Raw genomic sequence first — 22,324 nt, forward strand, 5'->3', positions numbered from 1 at the left:
TAAAGGCATAAGACCTTGAGGTTACAGACTAATAAGCCCACAGCAGTGATTTATTTTTGTAACAAGATCCGTGAGTGCAAACACTACCCAAAAATACTTACACCACATGTTAATAGTTCTGTGCTTTTGGCAACTGATCTTTTAAAAGAAAGCAGCTCAACTTTTTTTTAAAGTTATATTAAGATACACAGTACGGCTTGCTGGGTGGTGAAGTTTGGGCAGTGATTGCCATACAGCGTGATCTGTCTCTGTTTCTTGCTGTTTGGGGGTCAGAGGGGCCTGAAACAAGGAAGAGTCTAAAGGAGGAGAGCGGGCTCCAGCAAACACGGCTGTGATGCAGCCCGTACTGCTGGGGCACACCACGGCCACCTGCCTCTTACCAGGTGCAGTCCTCTCAAGAGATGCCAAGAGGGAGAAAGGGAGACAATAGTTGGGTGACAAATTGGTGGTCAAGCAGCTCCTCTGCGGCTGGCTTTATGGACTTCAGCAAAACGATGACATAATGGATAACACAAAGGACAGATGAACCATAGAACCCTAAAATCTCTGACAATGCAGCCTTTTGAAACATTCAGTTCGCAGACCATTAAAAACGATCCAATCTTCAAAAGAGCACCTGTAAGAACAAAAGTTACCTACTGGTTAGACCATCAGATATAGACTGCTTGTTGAGTTTTTCAGTGTAACACTGTTCAAATCTCAACAGGTTGTTAAAGAAAAAAAATCTATAAATATTCAGGGCAAAGGAAATCCCATATCCTCTAATAAGAACATATATTCCACGAGCCTTAGGGCACCACTTACCCCTTTGAAAAGGAACAGCCTACTGGTTGCAAGAACTGAAACAGAAATGCATTGTGTGCAAGGGTGTGATGTAGCATTCCGAAACCTCCCATTGTTCAATGCCATTTCCACTGTTCCCACTGCGCCAGTAACTCAAGCTATTAAGAGGCTGAAAGTGCGAAGGCTTTACAAAGTTCTTGCATTTTATTTTTTCTTTCAAAAAGGACCCAATACAAAGTCAGCATAAAAAAATCGATACTCAATTTAAAACAGAAACAATAATTTCAGAAAGTCTGACATTCTCCTATGCAAAGACCGCGAGAGGGAGAAAATAAATTTTCCTTAATTTAAACCTTTCTTCACCCTGCTGGGAATGTACACACCAAAGCACATGAATCCAACTTCACCCCTTCGGGATGGCCACTGAGGGCAGGGTGGGAAGCACAGGGATTCGGAATGCTGAGCAGTAGTGTCATTGTCATCTGAATGTGCATCCATGTGTGGCCTTTTCAGGGGCACCATCCTTATGACGCAGAAGCCTCTGCCCCACCTGGACACAGCCGAGGTCTCACGCAGCTTCACCATCCTGCACGCTATCTCCCCAAAAATTTCCTGAGAAAGACGTCATAAGGAACTTCCAGTTGAAGGGACCCAAAGGCAGAAGCTAAGAAGGAAAGCACCAGGGTTACACAGCAGGTGCCTCTCAAAGTCCATCTTGGCTCCACGCCGCCACCTGCCTGGGTTGCCCTTTCCTTCTTCAACACAGCTTCTGCAGCGGAAGGCTGCTGGTTCGGGAATGTGCTTTACTTTCTTCAGGTACAGGTGCATTGCAAACATTCACAGTCAATTCTGACTGAGGGACTGACGCGCAAAATACCATCCCCGCTCATGGACCACATGAGGGTACATGCACACAGATAAAGAACATTTGGACAGTGTCATCCTTTGCTCGGGTGAGGGGACTGAGAGGCCTCAGTCCCTGGGGAAAGCTAGAGGAAATACTTTGTATGGGTCTGCAGCGGTCACAGGAGGGCAAACGGAGGCGAAGACAGCTCACTGCAAGCTGGCTGCAAGGAGCTTCCCCTGCAGCAGGCTCCCTCGGGTGGGAGGAGTCAGCACCTGCTTCCCCGGGCAGCTGGGGCTGGGGCGGGGGTGAGGAAGCCCACTGCATTGCACTCAGCTGCGTGTAAGACACAGAGGTCAGCCCTGAAGATGGGCTCCCTCTTCTCTCCTTTCCCTTCTCCCCACTGGACCAACAACACAGTGTTATTTGCACCTCAGGAGCTAAACAAGCCCCTTTCTGGGGAGTAGGAGGCCGAGGTGATGGATTGCACAGTGACGCTGGTCAGAAAACACAGGGCCTGGACAGCAGCAGTTGCCAGTGTGGCCGGCACTGTCTGGTCTCCCTTGGCAGGGCAGCCTGGTATGTGCTTTCAGGGGTCTTATGTCCCCCAGGAACTGCGAGGGCTCCAAGCTGCCCCTGCCAGGCCTGGGGTCACAGTGTTAGTGTTTCCCTGGGCGGTGGGGAGCAGTGGGGAGGATTGGGTGGGGTAGGGCTCCTGCTGCAGCCTCCAAGGGGCATTCCAGCTGCCCTGCTCTCCTGCCATCTACCTAGTGGACACCCCACACTTTGCTAGGGGGACAACCTGGGGAACCACCCCTGGCTATGCCAACAGCTGGATCGCACACACAGAGTGCAGGTCTGCAGGGACGAGCCTGGGTGGCCAGGGCTGCCTGGCAGGTGGGGGAGGGAGAGTCAGTGCAGAACTCCAGGACTGGGCAAGGCCTGGCTGCTTGAGGCCAGGAGAAGAGCAGGGTCAGAAAGAGGGCAGATAGGTTATCTCTTTAAGGGAGAAAAAAAAAAACCCTACAAGCAGATCCCTTAATAGCTGTAAACTGAGAGTGCACGTTTTTGTCGTGGGATCTTTCTCTGAGGAATCTAAGGCAACAGCGAGCAGAGGTGAAATAGGCATCCCCTGAACCGCCCATGGCTTCCGTGGGGGACGTGGTACTGGACGGTCTGACACACACACACACACACACACACACACGGACGTGTAGGGCCTGGGATCCTGAAACAGACTAACAGTGCGTCCCCTGGAAGCCTCCGAGGGGGACCGGCCGGGAGCAGGGGCTGGGTCGTCGTAAGGCGAGGCTCCCGGAACACAGCGGCTCCGCTTTGGTTACAGCTGTCACAGACGCTCCGGGGAACGGCTTCGTAGAAGTCCCTTCTAGAAAGTCTGGTGTCCCCTTCCTCCGAGTAGACCTCCCCTGCTTTCTTCCAAATAAAGTGCTGATGGTCAAAAAGGAGGCTGGTCCATCACCTGCCAGCTTCAGTCAGCCACGGAGAGAACAGAACAGACAACTCAACAGACACCCCTCGGTATACACATAGATAGATAGATAGATCTCTATATATTCTTCTTTTTATAAAGCCACAAATATAGAACTCTCAAACCGACGTCTCCGACTGTAAGCGCAGGACGAATTTGTGGGACTTGGGGTCTATGAACTCTTCCGAGAGCACGATGAACGGGATTTTCTTCACATTGACTATGAGACTGAAGTCCAAGCACTTGAGGACAAACACGAGTCCGTCTCGCAGCCCGCTGGTCACAGCCTCCTCGCTGACCAGTCTCCACTGTGTCGACAGCCAGCGCTCCTTGTCGTACTGCAGGGTGGGGCCTGCACTGAGGTACCGTTCCAGGAAGGCCTGTGGGTGGAGGAGAGCATTTAGGGAGGCCACTAGGGGTCACCTTCTCACCCAATGTTCCCAAATAAACCAAGACTTCGGAGCAGAGCCCAGCCTGTCGCAGCAGATCCCTGTCGCGGGCCCTCACAACTGTGTCATTTGGGGGAAGCCTCTCTGACGTGGTCAGGGCAGGCATCTGTCATAGAGGTTAAGACCCTTGCAATTCAGTATCGCAGGGCCACTCCTGATCCCAGCTTCCTGGTAATAAGCACCTTGGGAGGCGGTAGGTGATGCCTCAAGTGTTTGGTCCCTGCCACCCACAGGGGAGACCTGGACTGGATTCCTTGTGGATGAATCCATGGTTAGGGGCTCTCCCTGTCTGTCTTTGCCTCAAAAAAAAAAAAAAAAAAAAGTGCATGCACTGTGACTCCTGGGTTGTGTGACATTGCACAAGTTCCCTGCCCTCTGGAAGTGTGGACGACAGCACTACTGAACTCATGGCAAGGGTTGGCTCTCTAGAAACACTCACAGCACTGCCCGGCGTGGTGAGCACGGCCAGGGTGAGGCAAGGCGGGGCTGGCTGGAGCCAGGGTCTGCCCAGGGCCATCACTGACACCACACCCCACTCCAGGCGGGCACAGAGCTGCAGTCCTCACTCTGGGCTCCACTCTCCTGCAGGACAGGAACTGTGTTTGGGTTTTTTTATTTTTTTTTGAATTTGAATTTCTAATGTGCCTGGCACATATAAGGGGCTCAACCGTGTGGATCAAATCAAATAAATACACTGATTTGGCTGTGAGAAGAGGCAGTAAAACGCAGAAACACTGGGCTCCCAGACAGAGGTCAAGGGCAGTCTGAACTGGTAGCTCCTTCCATGCACACTTCCCTGCTACTGCCAGGATTGCTATTTCTGACCTCTGGGAGGCTGTTCCAGGACAGAAGGTAGGGTCGTGTCTACTTTGATACTTCTAATAGGAAGATAGCTCTCAGCAATCATAAGAAAAAGAAACAATTCAACAATTAAGAAATGTAAAATAATTTATAGAAAATAAGGAAACATTGCCTATCATGCTAATAACTAAAGAAATACGAATTTAAATAATAAAAAATATTTTCCTCCTTTTAGATGAACAGTGATGCAAAAAGAATAACTTCACATCCTGCCAAGTGTGTGGGGGAACCAGGGGCAAAAGCAGACGCTGAAGGACTCTGGACATCTGGAGCGATCTTTAACTTTGATCCAGATGTTCTCTGCTAGAAATGGGTCCTCCAGGGAGATCTGCACTGGGACATATGCAAAAAGACACTCACCGCCACCCCGTTTTGACCAGGGGTTGGTGAACTTTTCTGTAAATGTAAATATTTTCAGCAGTTCAGCCTTCCCACCATAACCACTCAACTCTGCAGGCACACAGTGAAGGCAGTGGCAGGTGCTACACAAATACAACCAATGACAGTTTTCAAGTGAAGTCTGCGAACACAAACAGCCAGCCCCTGGCTCTCATGAGAACCCCTAATCCAAATGTGAATCAACAGGCAATCAGTTTAACAGGGAGTGAGGAGCTGGAGTTGTGGGTTATGCCCCTGAGATGCTGGCACCCCATATGAGCGCCCGCTGAGTCCCGGCTGCTCCGTATTTGGTCTAGGCTTCTGCTAATGCACCTGGAAAGGCTGAGGAAGATGGCCCAAGTGCTTGGGTTCCTGCTTCGCATGTGAGAGGTCCAGAGGGGAGTCCAGGCTTCTGGCTTCAGCCTGGCCCAGTCCCAGCCACTGTGGCCATTTGAGGAGTGAACCAACAGATGGAAGATTTCTTTCTCTCTCTGTAACTCTGCCTTTCAGATAAATAAATAAATATTTTTTTAATTTATTTGACAGGCAGAGTTAGATAGTGAGAGAGAGAGAGACAAAGAGAAAGGTCTTCTTTCTGTTGGTTCACCCCTCAAATGGCTGTTACGGCTGGCGCGCTGCGCTGATCCAAAGCCAAGAGCCAGGTGCTTCCTCCTGGTCTCCCATGCGGGTGCCGGGGCCCAAGCACTTGGGCCATCCTCCACTGCCTTCCCGGGCCACAGCAGAGAGCTGGACTAGAAGAGGAGCAACCCGGACTAGAACCCGGCGCCCGCATGGGATGCCGGCGCTGCAGGTGGAGGATTAGTCAAGTGAGCCACGGTGCCGGGCCAATAAATAAATCTTAAACATACACACATACACACAAGGAATGAGTCAGACCTGCATGGGTTAGAGCTGTATGTACTGATATGGAAAGACAGTCAAGGGAGAGCTTTAACTGAAGAAAGCAAGTGGCCCCTCTCCTCCCAAATATCTACCTACCCACCTATCCACCTACCTACCTACATACATACCTTCTACATACTGTGAACACATCTCGTTTTTCCATTTCTGCTCTACCTCTTCCTCTCTCTCTCCCTCTCCCTCTCTCACACACACACATACACACACACACACACACACCACCATCTGTAGGAAATACAGCAGCCTCTTCTCAGTAAGAACTGCTTGGGGAAGACAAGTTCACTTTCTCCATTACACTCTTCTTTAACATTTGCTTATTTATACAAAGGTTATTATTTTTAATTTAGGGAAGTACAATTAAAAAAAATGAACCAGAAATCCATCAGGAAACGTCCAAAACTTTCTAAAGAAAAGGAAAATAAGTCTTCTGCTCCACCTCTTACAAACCATCACTCTGCACACTGGCAGCCGTGGTGTTCCTACTGTTTGGCATTCTGCCTTTTGTAACTTAATAGTCTAAGGAAGATGTTTCCATGTTTCAACAAGCGACAGACCAGAGTTTATAAGCCGCTGCTCTATTTTAAATTTAGGTACAGCTTGGACTTCTTACAGATTATTTTGCAAAAAACACACCTCTGTGTATATTTGTGTGACTGTGCTAAACACTTTTCCTAAGAGAGGGCCCAAAAACGAGGAGAGCCTTAAGGTTTCTCGCTGGTTATTTCTGTAGTGTTTTCCTGAGGCTGTTACTGACTGACAGCCTAACCAGCCAGACACCCCAGAGTACAGTGCAGGGGAGGGACAGGAGCCCTAGCACACACAGCACCACCACGCGTCACACGTGCACTACATGCCCTACATGCCAAGCTCACTTCCTCTCTACCAGGAGGTTTACATGCCAGCCTGTCATATCTCGGGTGGTTCTTGTATAATAATCCTGTTAGGGAGAGATTACTATGGATCCCATTCTATAAAAGAGGAAACAAGCATACAATAACTTGTGCATAGTCACAAACCAACGAAGTGGTGGAGGCGGGACCTGAACGCGCGTCATTTACCATGCCCTCACGCTACAGCACAGCCCCCGCCACCTGTGGCTTTGCTCCTCCACGGTTTCAGCTACCCTTGGGTTCCTGTGCTCTGAAAATGTTAATTGGAAAATTCCAAAACTAAACGACTCTTTAAGGTTTAAATCGTGCTCTGTTGTGAGAGGAGTGATGAAACCTCGCACGGTCCCCTCCGGTCCACCCAGTGGGTGCATCACCCCTCTGACCAGGGCATCCAGTACACAGCTACCCACGGGTTAGCTGCTCAGTAATGCAGCTCACCAGGTAACTGTCATGGCATCAGTACCTCAGTGCACTGCTATAACTGACCTATTTTATTACTGTTGTTGTTACTCTCTTTGTGTGTCTCGTTCATCAATTAAACTTTATCACATGTATGTGAGTAAGGGAGAAAACACTACATAAACAGTTCAGTGCCATCTGTGTTTTCAGACATTTACTAAGGTCCCTAGACTGCAGCCCCCTCAGATAAAGGGGGACCAACTATCATATTTTTCTCCTTGGCCATGGCCCTCTGTTGGTTACACGTAGCATCCCTAAAGTGCTCCAGTATCTTGATGTAAAAATCCATTTGGTAAAACTAATTCCACAGCATCTAAAATGCCAATCAAAGTGATGGCATTATTTCCACCACCCATGATAACTAAGTCAGTGCATCTCATGACAAGTACTGTTTTAAGCACTTCACATGTGTTAGATCTTCCCCAGAAAGACACCATGTGTGTGGTCTTAGCAGGGTCCCCACAGTAGAGGCTAGGAACCCAAGGCACAAGGCCACTTGGCTGTTTGCCCGAGGTGACACAGGTTGCTGGGGCAGGAATTGGGTTAGCGCGAGTCACTCCTGCTACAGAGCCCACAGAGACTCCCTGCTCCACGCTGTCTGCGGGGGAAAGCCTCCCCTCTGCCGCATCCAAAGAACCACTTACTAAGAAGATAACGTAAGGGGAGTGAGTGAGAACTGCCAGTTCTCATCACTCTGTGTCCTAGGGACGCCTCTGGCCTAGCGTTCCCGGTAAGCCCCCACGGGGACTGGCCGGGCTCGGCGGCGCACCTTGGGGGTCATGCCGTGGGTGATGCAGAAGGCCAGGTGCTGCAGGATGCTCTCCATGCTGTGGTAGTGCTGCTGCCGGGTGGTGCGCAGGTACTTCTGCAGAGCCCTGGCCATGGAGGGGAAGATGGCCTGCGCGGCCTCCCTGGGGTCCATCACCTCCCCCGGCGCTTTCTGCTGCTCCTCGGCCTGCAGACGCTGGATGTGGATGAAGGCCTCTTCCACGGCGACCACCAGCCTGGAAGACCACGCAGTACAGTCATCAAGACGCTGCCCGCCACCGGGTGAGAGCTGGAAGGTGCCGCCTACCGGGCCGCAGACCCGCCTGCCACCTCCGCCCCCAGGGCCTGCCTGCGCTCACCGCTCCCGGCCTGGGCTGTCCTTGAGGCCCAGGCAATGGCAGACAGTAACCTGCGCGAAGGGCCTCGGGAGGAAGGAACCCCGAGGCCAGGAGAGGACTGCTCCCAACGCTGCCACTAAGGAGCTTGGGAAACGCACTGCAGCCCTCTGGTGTCTCTGTGGTGAAAGGTCTGAGGCCCCAGACGCTGTGCACACACGGAGAGGGGGCGTGCGCACACGGAGGCTGTGAGGACCCCAGGCTGCGCCCCCTGCGTCCAGCCACGTCCCAGCGTCCTGCGCACACACGGAGAGGGGGCGTGGGCACGCGGAGGCTGTGAGGACCCCAGGCTGCGCCCCCTGCGTCCAGCCACGTCCCAGCATCCTGCGCACACACGGAGAGGGGGCGTGCGCACACGGAGGCTGTGAGGACCCCGGGCTGCGCCCCCTGCGTCCAGCCAGTCCCAGTGTCCTGTTGAAGAGCGAGGGAGAGCAGCAGCGCTCAGGATGGGAACCACCTCTGTCTCCCTCGGCTCACAGCAGGCTCGTCTGAAAGCTCACGCAGGGCAGGCATCCAGCCTAGCAAATGAGAGGCCGGTTAAGACGCCCGTGTCCATGTGGGAGTGCCTGCGTGTGATTCCTGGCTCTGGCTCTTGACTCCGGCTTCCCACCAACGTGGATCCCAGGAGGCAGGGGTGATGGCTCAAGTACTTGGGTTCCTGCCACCCAGGTGAGAGACCTGGATTGAGTTTCTGACTCCCGATTCACTCTCCCTCCTCCCCCACTGAGGACATCTGGGGAGTGAACCAGCCAATGGGAGCTCTTTGTCTCTCTGCACATCTCAAATAAGTAATTTTTTTTTTTTATTTATTTGACAGATAGAGTTAGATAGTGAGAGAGAGAGAGAGACAGAGAGAAAGGTCTTCCTTCCGTTGGTTCACCCCCAAATGGCTGATACGGTGAAGCCAGGTGAAGCCAGGAGTCTGAAATGCCAACTGGGTCTCCCATGTGGATGCAGGGGCCCAAGCACTTGGGCCATTTTCTGCTGCTTTCCCAGGTGCATTAGCAGGGGGCTGGACTGGAAATGGATCAGCCAGGACTCAAACCGGCACTCACATGGGATGCCAGTGCTGCCGTCGAAGGCTGAGCCCTTTCGTCACCTCATCTTCATAACCTTTGCAGGTGGGGCCAGAACTGCCGACCTTTGTCTGTACAGCCTTCCCAGCAACACCAGAGCGAAGTACACACCCCAGGCTCAGGCAGGTCCCATCTGTACATGGACACTTCATTCTCGCGGTAAAAAGAGCAAAGCCAGCCTCCAGCAAGAGGGCACGAACCTCGCTCTCCGCTTCTTCACCCGCCGCTCGTGTTCAGCCTCTTCGTAGTACAGCTCGTTGTGGCTCGAGTCCCGGCGCCGGGCAGCTGCGGCGATCATGGCTCGTGACTGGCCAGTGGCATTGTTGCTGGGGCCTTTGGAGAAAGGACGGTGGAACAAGAATGGTTTTAATCCTAAGGGGCTGGGATGCCAAGCAGACAACGACAACACGGTGCCCCTCGCCTGGCTAAAGCACACACACCATTCCTAGACCTAACTTCCCAGGGTGGGGCATGGAGTCCCCCGGCTTTGCATTCACTGTGGCCAGGGCACGGACAGGAGCAGGGACATCTAACTGCCTGATGCCAACCTGACTGGCAGAAATGGAAAAGAACGCAGAAGGGCTGAAGAGACACGGGGCAGGGCACACGCGGGCAGGGAGTATCAGCAGCGTGTGTGAAGACAGCACTCACCGTCTGTCACACAGAGTTGCAGTTTGGCCATCTGGGCAGCTGGACGTCCCATTTCAGCCCCAAGACAATGAGAGCAGATTAGAGAGATAGGAGAACAGGGACAGAGAGAAAGAGTCACACTGGTCACACACGGGATGCCAAGCCGTGGGGTGGCACAGCAGCCACAGCTGCCACGAGAAACGGCCTGAGTATTCACGCACATGCAGCAGCCCTGTCTCATTCGGGGCACCTCAGCTCTTCAGTGGGCTAAGGCAGCTTTGCAGCTTTCTTAGGGGGGGCGCACTGGGCTGTGACTTGGTTCCACCAGTGGGGATCTCTGCTAAGCTCCCAAGTCACAGGAGAATTCCACCAACCCTGCGGGATTCACCAGGGAGGGCGCCCTGCACCTGGGCAGACAAGGCCGGGGAGGACGGGGGCCGCCACGGTAGACTGACCCCGTGCATAAATCACCCAACCTGCTGACAACATGATCCATTTCGAGGGTTTGCACAGTTCTTGCCCGACCCAGGCTGCCCAGCGAGAAGTGACACGGTGTCCTGTGTCTTACACTTAATCACCTGATAGCCTGAAACACCACCCGGACATCCCCAGCCTGCCCGCTGGCCTCCTGCCACCCTCTCCGCCCCAGCTCGGCCAGGGCTGAGAAAGGCCCATGAGTGCCTCACCAGATCCAGAACTACTGAGATGGCCAGTCCTGATGGATTGGCAGAGCTCTGGGAGTCTCCGGTGATTTGTCCAAATTTTGAAAAAGCAGCCCTCTCCCGAGAGCTTTCAATACAAGGTGTTCCCACAAGGAGGTGGGAAACACACACCACTGTTGTTTCCAATCATTCAATCCCTAAATGAATGAAACTTCCCATATATGTAAACTGCCAATCAATGTTCCTCTGAAGATATGTTTGTACCAGGGAGGGAGGGAGGAGGAAGGGAAAGGAAGAGAGGTAGGAGGAAGGGAGGGAGGGGGAGGAAGATAGCCTGACTGTCCTGTAGAGAGAAGGCCCCAGCAGGCAAGCACAGAAGGGAAGCAGAAGCACACACAGCGTGAAGTCCACCCCTGATGCCGTGCAACTGTGCCCACTCCGCCCAAGCTTGACAGCGTTTCAAGGCACGCACCATCCACGTTGTAGACTTTCAGGCCGGCCATGTGCTTGGCCGCTCGGAACTTGGAGGCCGTCAGGAGGTTCGGGTTGTAGATGGTGAAATCTTTGTAGTAATTTTCCAGCACCACCAAAGCCGCTCGCTGGATGCTGGGAAGAGAAGTGCAAAGTCAGTGCCAAGGCGTTTCATTCAATCAGTGTGGCTAGAATGGAAAAACTGCCTTCCTGAACCCGAGCAGGATGGCCTCCTGGCAGGGGCTGGCGGCTTCCAGCACACCCCCTGTCCCCAGGAAGGGAATTTAAATGTGAGGTCCTGTTGCCCACCGTCTCGACGGCCTCTCCCACTGGTCACAGAACCCCAGAGCCAACAGTCGAAAGAGGAAGAAGTTCCACCTGGCTTCGATTACTCAGAACTTGTCCTGTGCTTCCTCAGTTTCCCAAAGAGGGAACTGAGGACCCCCAGGAGAGCAAGACCTACTGGAGGTTCAGTGTTTGGTCCCCCGAGTTGCTCGCCAGACGCTGCCAGTATTTCCATCTTGCTGTTTAGAGCCTCTTGTTAGACTGCTAAACAGCTCAGTTGAGAGGGCTTAAGGACAATGGATGGAGCACCAGGACAAGTGGAGCACCAGACGGGTGGAGCATCACGACGGGGCTGCCGATGCTTCCCGGATGACCACACAGCATTCCTAGGCTCCCAGAGACACTCGAGCGCCACTAGGCACCAAGCCGAGGCAGCCCCTGGCTGACCAGCTGGAGGTTTTGTCAACCAAGACCCCAGCCGCTCCTGAGGCTCTGCTCTAAGAGTTTGACCTACAGTCTACAAATGACCTACAAGTCTGTCAGCCACGCCCCCACCCCGACAGTCATGGCAAGGCTTTCTAAGTTACATCCCGAGCAGCGTCTCAGTGATCTGCGCTCGGTGGCTACTGAACGCCGTCCCAGCCAGGGACAGGTCCACCCAGGGAAACGTGCTGAGACCACGCTTGCAGGAGTCCAAACTCCGCCACCGCAACCGAGTGCCTCGGCTGTTCGCTCCCTGCTCTTCAGGTACCGCAGTCTGCCAAGCCCTGGGAACACGAGATGGGAGTAATTTCCCCTTGGCCTGGCATGTGGAACGGAAGCTATGTGACCGTGAGCTGCTTGTCCCCTGGCACGGGTGGGGCTCAGAAGCACTGGGAAGAGCTGCCAAGCGCCTAGGACAGCGTGGGGAGCAGGAGCCGCTTCCCTGGGGGCGGAGGGGCCCTTGTGCTGAGCGGGGGTCCTTACGGATCTCTGTGCAGAGCTCCCTCCCCGTGCTCCGGAGACTTGACCCTGGATCCCAGCTCCCCCTCGCCCCTCTGCATGTGGCTGCTCGGGACGGGGGCAGCTGCTGCTTCACCTCCTGGTATTCCACCCCGCTCTCCCTGACTCACACTCGCTCTGTGGTAGGTGCGCCCACACCGCCTACCACCAGCTCACGTGCATCGGTTGCGCACACACACACCCCGCAGTTTAGACTCTTTCATCCCTGGCTCCTGTACGCACCCAAACATCTTGCGATACCTGGAGGCTGGCAAAATGTATGTCCCTGATGGGAATTCAAAAATCAGAAGGTGGGGCTGGCGGTGCGGAGCAGCTAGTTAAGCCCCTACCTGCAACGCCGGCATCCCATATGGGCGCTGGTTCGAGTCCCGGCTGCTGCACTTCCAATCCAGCTCCCTGCTATGGCCTGGGAAAGCAGTGGAAGATGGCCCAAGTGCTTGGGCCCCTGCCACCCATGTAAGGCTCCTGGCTTTGGCCTGGCCCAACCCTGGCTGTGGTAGCCATTTGGGGAGTGAAGCAGAAGATGGGAGATCTCTCTCTCTCTCTGCTTTACCTTCTCTCTCTCTCTAACTCTGCCTTTCGAATAAAAATATATACATGTTGAAAAAAACCCAAAGATAATTTTCAGAGGTCCACCCAGGGCCCCTCTCCAGAGCAAAACGCTGTCGTGGTTGTTGGGTTTTGCTGTTGTGCTCAGCCAGGCCGCGGGGACGAGCCTAGGGCGAGCGAGGGCCCCCGCTGCCTGCGGAAGTCACTTCTGCCTGCAGCAGGCCCAGCAGGGCCCACAGCTCCCAACCTTCCAAGACAGGGCCGGCCCTGGAGGCCACCGTCCAAACTGGGCCAAGGCTAAACCCACCTGAGAGTCCTAGGGGCCACCCGGGGATGCCTGGGGGTAGGGCATCACACAGGCGCTCCCGACGAGATGGGCCGTGCCGGTGGGCGGGGTCCTCCTCTTCCGTGGGCACTGTCACCTCGGCACAGGCTCAGGGGCAGCAGAGCCAGTGTGGGCCAGGCCAGCCTCCCAAGCTGACACCCGAGGCTGGGCCTGCAGGGTGACAGGTTCGCTGGACACAGCGTACCCAGCAAACTCAGCGAGTGAGGATTGCCAGAGAGCTTAAGGGGACCTGTGACCAGTGTGGCCCACGTGAAAACCAGGGGTTGTGATCTGGATGAAAACCCAGCAAGTCCTTCCCCCCCTCCGCCCCACCAGACTCAGCCGCGCTGAGGACTCAGGACGAGGAGGCCGTGCAGCATGTGTCACACAGGGACACGGGGACACGGCCCCCGGGGCCACACAGTCCGCGGGCCCGAGGCTGTCAGGTTTTCTCCCTGACCTTCGGCGGTGGCCCAGCACAGCCCGCAAGGCCAGGACGCAGGCAGCACCGACCCCTGAGCCAATGTCAGGGCTCACGACTCCTCCCGTTTCTGACCTTCTGTACCTTCCAAAGAGGGGACAGGCACACAGGGCCACAGCAGCGCTGATTTCTTCCAGGCGTGGTTTTTCCCCTAACTCTCCCATCCCGGCAGCTCTACCCCTCAAACCACCACTGCCACCACGTGACTTGTGACATCCTGCAGGGGGTCCAGCACACTAAACCTCGCTCATGGGCAAGTCTTCACCTTTGATTTTGCCACACATGCATAATACCTGTGGCCTGCGTGGATCCATTCAGGCTATCCCCAGGGGGCTAGGATTCCGAGCAAGTATTTCACAAATGCACGGGATTTCCCAGGCCAGAAGAGCCTCAGAGATGAACAAATGCAAACCCTTCAGTGAATCCCAATCTACATCAGACAAACACGAACCACCAGAAACTCACAGCAAGACAGTGATCTCTGAGCTCCAGTAATACCGCAGGCCAATACACCGGCCAACATCACCACCCAGGGGAATGCCCCTTCCCGGAGCACAGGTTTGTAGAAGTGGCACAGAGAGATATCCCTAATTATAACAGAAATGCATTCAAGATCTGCATATAAAAACATACTTGTAGCTACTGGCACTGTGGCACAGGTTAACATGCTGCCGGGAATGCCTGCGATGGAGTCCCACCTCTGTTCTGATCCAGCTCCCTACTAATGCACCTGGGAAAGCAGCAGATGGCCCAAGTGCTTGGGCCCCTGACACCCACGTGGGAGACCCAGAGTTTCTAGTTATTGGCTGTGGCTATTGCAGCCGTTTGGGGAGGGAACCAGTGGACGGAAGATCTGTCTCTCTCTCTCTCTCTGCCTTTCAATTAAAAATAGATAAACTTTTAGAAATCCATGATTACACCAAGCCCGGAAATCTATATTAAACCATACAGAAAGTGGAACATGCAGGCTCAGAAGCAGCTGCTGTCACCAATGGGAAAGGAACCTTCTCAACTGTGCACAGGCCTGAGCTGGTCCAAACTTGAACTTACAAGGACAGGGCAGCAGTGGAGCAGCACAAGAAGCCCAGAGATCCGGATCCGCCAGCCGCGCTGTCCTGTTCAACTCTCTGCTGACCCAGTGGCCTTACAGGACAAAGAGGGTGGAATGTGAAAGGCTGCCGCCTTTGTGTCTATTCAACCACAAACACATCTGCGGTGTCCCTGCCGCCTGGTATCCGGCTGCCATGGCAACAGAGCGGGGGACTCACCCTTGCACTTGTGTTGCCTAAACAGAGTGGGGAGAAGCACTTGGAAACACGGTGCAAGTTTGAGCTCCTGAAAATCTGAAAGACGTGTTTTTGAAAGGTAAATTCTGAAGGAAAAACAGAAGCCAAAAAAAAAAAAGGCTTAACAAGTCTACACCTCCCACCGCCACCCCTCTGCCCTGTGCCTGGGAGGAAGCAAGCATGGCAGAACTGGGGCAGGCTCGGGTCCCAGCCACGACTCCTGGCTCTTCCCATTCGCCCTTGATTTTGAACCCAGTCTTCATTTCTGTCGACCTCAGACTGCGCACTTAGAGGTTGGCAACGACAACACATGCTGCACCACGGCAAGCAGGCTCCAACACTCACTAGATAGAAGGTGTTACCCAGAGGCTACCAACAGGGTGGCAGCAAGCCCGGGGGAGGGAGGGAGGCAGAAATTCTAGGGCCAGCTCTAAGAGCCAAGGGTACCAGGTGCTGGCTGAGGTTGGCTTCACCTTGAGGCCGTTGTCTCATGAGCTTAATTATTAATGGAGACAATTCTGAGTTCTATGTCTTTCCAAGACTTCAAAGTGAGTGGGGCAGTTAGGACGGGACAAATAGGAGACTTAGGAGTCTACCTTCCACTTTCCGGCTCCTTAAGGAGTTGCCCGCCTGGCTTAGGTTTGTTCTGAACATTAAGTAAGACAAGGCATTCTTAGAGACTAAGTTTTGTTTATTTGAAAGGCAGAGTAACAGAGACAGAGGGAAGAGACAGAGAGAGAGAGAGAGAATATCTTGTATCTGTTGGTTCACTCCACAGATGACCACAATGGCTGTGGCTAGTCCAGGATGAAGCCAGGGGCCCAGAGCTCTATCTGAGTCTTACACAAAGGTGGCAGGGGCCCAAGAAGCAGAGCAGCCAGGACTTGAACCGTCGCTCTGAAATGGGATATCAGCATCGCAAACTGTGACGTAACCCGCTGTGCCACGACACTGGCCCCCACTCCCATATACTAATTCTTATTATAGCACCTTAAGCCACTGGGGGGAACCATTTTTCTGCCAAGGGACATGTGGATATTTATAACATCATTCATGGGCCATACAAAATGATCAACTAAAAAATTAGCCAGTTACAGAGTGAGTGAATTTTGAGTCCTGCCCGTGGTTTCCTTGGCAGCGTCAGCCCAAACGACTGCAGGCCTTCCGGGGCCCGGGGGCCGGGCGTTCCCCACCCCTGCCCTATGTATGCTCCAGCCTCTGCTTCACAAGAAAGCTGCCTCTTTTATGGTACTAACAGATCCTCTCTTTAAGTTCTACCCTTGGTCTACCCCCACTTCCTGTGATCCAGGTCCTTCTCTCCTGTGGAAGTCCATCACACGCTTGGAGGAAATGACTGTGGCCATTTATTTCCCTTTTAACTCCCTTCCTTTGGGGAGCAGGACAACAAGACCTAGAAAAACACGTGCTCCTGTACACACAACACACGCACACATGCACACCCACATCCACACATGGACTCACATACGTGTGCATACACACGTGCGCGCATGCACACACACACACACACACACAAGGTCTCCTATGTCCTGTTCACCCACTTTCCCCTGGACTTGACTATGGCCTCATGATTTCTGAGATCAAACCGGTACACGTAATTCAAGTCAGAAACTAACACTGGGCTTTTGGGCTCTGCCAGGTCAATGCCCTCACATCTCACAGCCTCCAACTTCCCCCAAAGCTGAGTGCCAGGATGAGGCCAGGCCAGGTGCGCCAGCCCCTTGTCAAGCTTCAGCTGTTTCTTTTCAAATGTTACTTTGACCCCTTAAGCTCCGTCAACAAACAAACAGCTTTCTTCACGTGTGGAAAACGTGGACGTACTTCTTAGGTGCCTACAGCCATGCCAGGTCGTTATTCTGATTACCTAGGAATGTGCTGACGAAGTGCTGAACAGTTTTCTCATCACAGAGGAACATCTGTAAAGACCTCCTTCCAGGGTATGCGTTCATGGCCTTTTGGGCCAGCTGTGGTTGCTGATGTTCAGAGAAACCCGAATAACCAGCCTCTTTAACTCCATCACAGCAATTATGAATTATGAGCACCTGCTCAGTGCCAAGGGCTGAGATACGGATGGGAACCAGACCTTCAAAGGGATACACTCAACCCATGGCAATAAACACCCAGACAGGAAGTGCCATCAGGGGACGCAGAGACAGCACGTGAGCATGGGGGAGGAGGGGGAAGGTGCTTCCCGCTGGAGATCACACACAGAGGAGGCAAAGCTGAGCTCTGAGTTAAGCCTTCACAGACGACAGCCGGTCACACCATGAGAACAATGGGCTGCAAAGCCCCAGGCAGAGCCAGGCAGAGGAAGCAGCATGGGCAGACGGGCCACTGCTAAAACCACGTCCCCCCAAACATCACAGAAATCCGTGGTACCGAGCAGTGCCTCCCCAAACCTGGATCTGCCCAGAGGCTCCGAATGTGGTCTCTGTGGATGTGACAATTAGTTAAGCTAAAGTTACAGGGACACCCAGGGACACTTCACCAGAAGTGAAGGAGAAGCAAAGAAGAACTTCCCGGGGCTGGTGCTAAGGCATAGCAGGTAAAGCTGCCGCCTGCAGTGCCAGCATCCCATATGGGCACTGGTTCAAGTCCCGGCTGCTCCACTTCCAATCCAGCTCTCTGCTGTGGCCTGGGAAAGCAGTGGAGGAATGGCCGGAGTCCTTGGGCCCCTGCACCTGCGTGGGAGACCTGGAAGAAGCTCCTGACTCCTGGCTTCAGATCAGCTCAGCTCTGGCCATTGCAACCAATTGGGGAGTGAACCAGCGGGTGGAAGACCTCTCTTTCTCTCTCTCTCTCTCTGACTTCTCTCTCTGTGTAACTCTTTCAAATAAATAGATCTTTAAAAAAAAAAAAAAAGAAGAAGAAGAACTTCCCTAGGTCCCTGAGATCCCTTGGCCCTGCCAAGATCTAGGTTTGGAGCTGCTGAGAAAATCATTTTAAGCCGCCCAGCTTGGGGCACTGCATTAGGGAAACACATGCATGTGCATGGAGAGGAAGGAGGATGCAGGCAGCCACGGGGCGAGCTGAGGTCACTGGTTCCTGACGTTGGAGGAGCCCAAGGGAGGGAGGAGATGGGGGCAGAGAGAGGAGGGGGCGCAGGGCAGGGATGACCCCAAGGGCTTCATCACAAAGGCTGTGCGAACACCAAGGCCATCCCATCCCCTGCTCTTTAGGGTGTGCCTGCCTGGGTGGCTGCATTTGAGGCCCACACTTTGGTCTTCGGGAAGACTCTTGAACGTAGAACCTACAATGAGAGCTTTTTGTGACAGCTCTCACCCAGGACAAGACAGCTGATGGCCCCATTTACCAGCTGCAGGAGTCGGATCTACAGCTGGGAAAGCAGCAGGAGACAATGGTCCAAGTGCTTGGAGCCCTGCCACCCGCGTGGGAGACCTGGATGGAGTTCTAGGTTCTTGGCTTCGGCCTGGCACAGATCTGGCTTACTGTGGACATCTGGGGGATAAACAAGCAGATGGAAGATTTCTCTCTGCACGCCCCTACTCTCACCTTTCAAATAAATAAATCTTTAAAATAAATAAAAAATAAATAAAACAAATAAATCTTTAAAAAAGGGGGGCAGGATTTACACAGACACGTAAATGCTTCACTGCTTTGCAGACTTGGGGCTCACTGACTTCATTCTGACAGGACCACGCGTGGCAGTATTCACACAGGCCCCAGAATGCGCTACTTGCAGCCGTCACTCCTGCCGACAACCACCTGGACGTAAGCACAGGTGGGTTTGTATCTCCTGCTCTTCTGCCTTTTAACCAGAGGGTTTATCTTACAGCTGCACTGGGATGTCAGCCCACACAGGTGCCACACAGATGACAGCCAGCAATCACCCTGGAACCTGAGGAGGATGAGGAGGGGTAGGTCCAGAATCAACTCGTGCTGGCAGGCAGGCTGGTTTCTGTGGACTTGAGATTTGAAGCTGCCCACCTGATGGGAAATACATCCGTGGCTCTGCCTGCAGGAAGGTCCTTCTCCTGAGTACCTGGATTCTCAGGTGCCCTGGCCCTTCAGATGCACAGCAGCAGGAACAAATCAGTACGTGCAAGCTAGCAAGTGACCCTGGCCTTGCTTGGAATGTATCCGGCCATGAGGGGCCTCACAGGGTCCTGCAGCAAAAGGTGAGTGAGCAGGTGCAAGGCTGGTTATTGAATCCCCATACTCCATGATGAACAGGGTTCAGGCCCCACAGACTGCACCCCCCCAAGTGCAGTCTCGGGGACACCAAGCTCTTACGCTGGCCTTTCATGAAAGGCAAGTCTGGAAAATACCCTCTGTGGTAATCCAAATAAAACCATGCCCACAGCCTGCCCTCAAGGCCACTGCTCTCTACACCCACAGGGAGAAGACCGAACTAGGAGTTGCTCAAAGCTTGCACCAATATCTGCTTCTCTGGGTTGCAGAAAGCAAACAAGGCCAGACTAACACAGGTGTGCATCCTCCTGGCATCACACAGATCCAAGGGAGAGTTCTGAGCGTGGTGACAACATGACAGACCCACCGTCTGAGCAGCCATTCAGTCACGGTGGACCCCTCTGGCTCCTCCTCACCGCACAGAGATGCTGCCAGACCTTCTCCACTGGGTGCCAGTGGGCCACTTCCCGTAGGGCGCCCAGGCCTGCCCTGCCAGTCCACCTGGAGACCTCGCGGCTCTGCCTGCAGCCCCCACCTTACCACCACCTCCCTCCCTGCACAGCCCCACCTCCAGCACACCTGTCCCGCCTGGGCTGGGAACCAGCTTCCCCAGGGCCCGGCATGACTATGCTGAATCACAACAAGATAAACAGCAGGGACACAGGATCAAAGACAGCGCCGGCTTGGGTGCTTTCAGAAGTCTACAGACACACCTGGGATGCTCAACCGGTCTCCTACCCCATCTCTCCTTCCTCCTTATCAGGACTCTGCTTTGGGAAAACTATGGGAGCACAGATGAAAAGTCTGGACTCGGAGGGCAGTGGGCCTGCCCGCCAAGATCTCTGATGGCACAGACAGGGCCAGGCCAGACCCTGAGCAGGCTGGGTGGCAGCTTTGCAAGGACAGGGCCAGGGGGCACCAGTGCATTTGCCTTCCTACGTGTCAGAACCCCAGCCCAGCCTGCAGCACCACGGCCTTCAGGAAGCACGACCCACCCTCAGCTGCCCATGGTGGCCCCTGCCCACCTGGCCTGCGCCAGCTCCTCCTCCAGGGCGGTGCTGTGTGAGGGGTGAGTCCTGAGACCTCAGTGCCAGGCTTGTGGGCAGACGCCATGTGAGGCAGGCCAACCCAGCTGTGGCTGCTGCCAGTAGGCAGCTGAACAAACACAGGGCTTCAGTGTGGGGCACCTTACACTCCCATTAAAGCCACTCTTAACAGGCACCACAGCACCAAACCACAAACGGCAGCTCCCTTCCTGCCTTCCAAGTTCTCCCGCAGCCCACGGGGGCGGGGCAGCACCCTCACACTCCCCTTTTAAGCTCCTATTCATGTATCTCTCATGCTTTCCTTGGGGAGTGGGGGATGAGGACTGGCAAAATATCCTTATTGAAAAGTAGCTACCCATGTGAAAAACACACATTTCTAAAAATGACACTGTGTATGAAATCACAACCCTAACAACGGGAGCCATAACCTCTGATGGTCAAGTTCAAAACACTCCAACGTCCCACCAATGGCTCTGGGGCTCACAGACCGTTGGGGCTGGACTAGAACTCGGGAGAACAGCCGAGTCTGGCTCAGCGGGGTCATCGCCAGCCTGGAGCTTACCAGACCCAGAACCACTGGCAGATTTCAAGATTTCTGGATATATCCCAGAATCACTACAATTTAACTCTCCCTAGGAGACTCTTCCTCCCCCATCTTTCAGCTACAAAACCCAAGTCCCAGGGAGAAAGCAAGGCCCTGCGCTGGAGGCAGTTACTCTGCAGCATCAGGACCACTGTGCTTACTGCCCCCATGCTGCCCTGGCCTTTGGGATCCAGAATGACCAGTGTGCACCGCATTCCCGCCCTAGCTCAGGAAAGCACACGCCTGGGTATGTGTATTTCTCACCGTCTTGGAGATCAAGGTCCTGGCCCCTCTGCTTCCTGGTGAGGGCCCTCCCCTTTCTAAGGCTACACATGGCTAATCCTATGGTATTGGGGTCCCGCTCCATGATGTCATGTGACCTCAATTACTTCCCTGGAGGTCTCATTTCTCCAGACACAGACACACTGGGTGCTAGCAGCTCAACACCGACATCCAAGCCCTAACGGTTCCTATTCAACACAAAAACATGACAATCACACACACTCATGAACCTCCACCATTTGAAAAGCAAACGATCTAGCAATCATATCTTCTAAAGCACCATGGTACTGGTCTCAGCAAGCAGAACTTTGACAGACAGGTTCATGGTCAATGCTGATTTTTAAGATATTCTTAGTCTCAATGGATGAAGCATACTTAAAAACCCAAATGGCTAAACCCTACCGGCTAAGTTAGATGCAGAGAGCTTCAGCAATGCCAGTCTCCCACAGCACAGATCTTCATGAACACAAAGGCCTCCCAGAGGGCTGGGAGATGAGTCTGCTTTTGTGGGCTCTTTCTCTCTCCTTGCTGATGACTCTCAGCTATCACTTTGCACTGATGTTCACACACCTCCTTAAGGCAAAAACTGTCCCTTCTGAACTTTTTAAGGTACAGGAATCAGTCATTAAATCTGTAAGAATGAACAGACTCTGGGAATGGGAGCCTGTGACACTGAACTAAGCCTCTGGTGCTCCTTAAATCTGGCCTAGGGCTGTGGTTTGTTGTAACCAGGAGAACACAGAATGCAAAAGTCAGCTATCTCACCCACGTGAGTGCTACCCACAGGGTCCACTGGGAGGACCAGCAGAACAACTTCCCAGCTGAGCCCAACCCATGTTGCAGAACTGTGGTATTAATAACACAGTTGCTGTTTTACACAAGTCAGCCTTTGGGGTAGTTGTTAATATAGCAATAGATAAAGAAGTCTTCCTTGAGATATGTGAAGTATAGAAGGTTAAGAAGGTCTGTCCTAGAGCTTACACTGTGGCATAGTGGCTAAAGCCACCACCTGCAGCGCCAGCATCCCATATGGGCACTGGTTTCAGTCCTAGCTGCTCCACTTCCAATGCAGCTTCCTGTTAATTTACCTGGGGAAGTAGCAGAAGATGGCCCAAGAAATGGTCTCCTGGACCCACGTGAGAGATCTGGATGAAGCTCCTGGCTCCTGGCTTTGGCCTGACCCAGCTCTAGCTGTTGCAGCCATCTGGGAAGTGAACCAGGATACGGAAACTCTCTCTT

At 53.5% G+C, this 22,324-nt stretch overlaps 1 protein-coding gene across 3 annotated transcripts in view; it reads right to left on the minus strand.

The window, feature by feature from the left end:
- Positions 1-968: 968 nt before the first annotated feature.
- The window catches only part of VANGL1 (VANGL planar cell polarity protein 1), a 48,857-nt gene continuing 27,501 nt past the window's right edge, over positions 969-22,324 (minus strand). For all 3 annotated transcript variants that reach the window (XM_002715738.6, XM_089336995.1, XM_051856129.3), the window contains exons 5-8: positions 11,078-11,211; positions 9,514-9,646; positions 7,844-8,078; positions 969-3,496 (exon numbers count right to left, since the gene is read on the minus strand). In XM_002715738.6, the coding sequence (XP_002715784.1) occupies positions 3,236-3,496; positions 7,844-8,078; positions 9,514-9,646; positions 11,078-11,211 (763 nt within the window). In that variant the 3' untranslated portion in view covers positions 969-3,235. The remainder of the gene's footprint in view (positions 3,497-7,843; positions 8,079-9,513; positions 9,647-11,077; positions 11,212-22,324) is intronic.

The sequence above is a fragment of the Oryctolagus cuniculus genome, chromosome 7 (assembly GCF_051225735.1).
Source record: "Oryctolagus cuniculus isolate XC-2025 breed Fujian yellow rabbit chromosome 7, ASM5122573v1, whole genome shotgun sequence".
Classification (NCBI taxonomy): Eukaryota; Metazoa; Chordata; class Mammalia; order Lagomorpha; family Leporidae; genus Oryctolagus; species Oryctolagus cuniculus.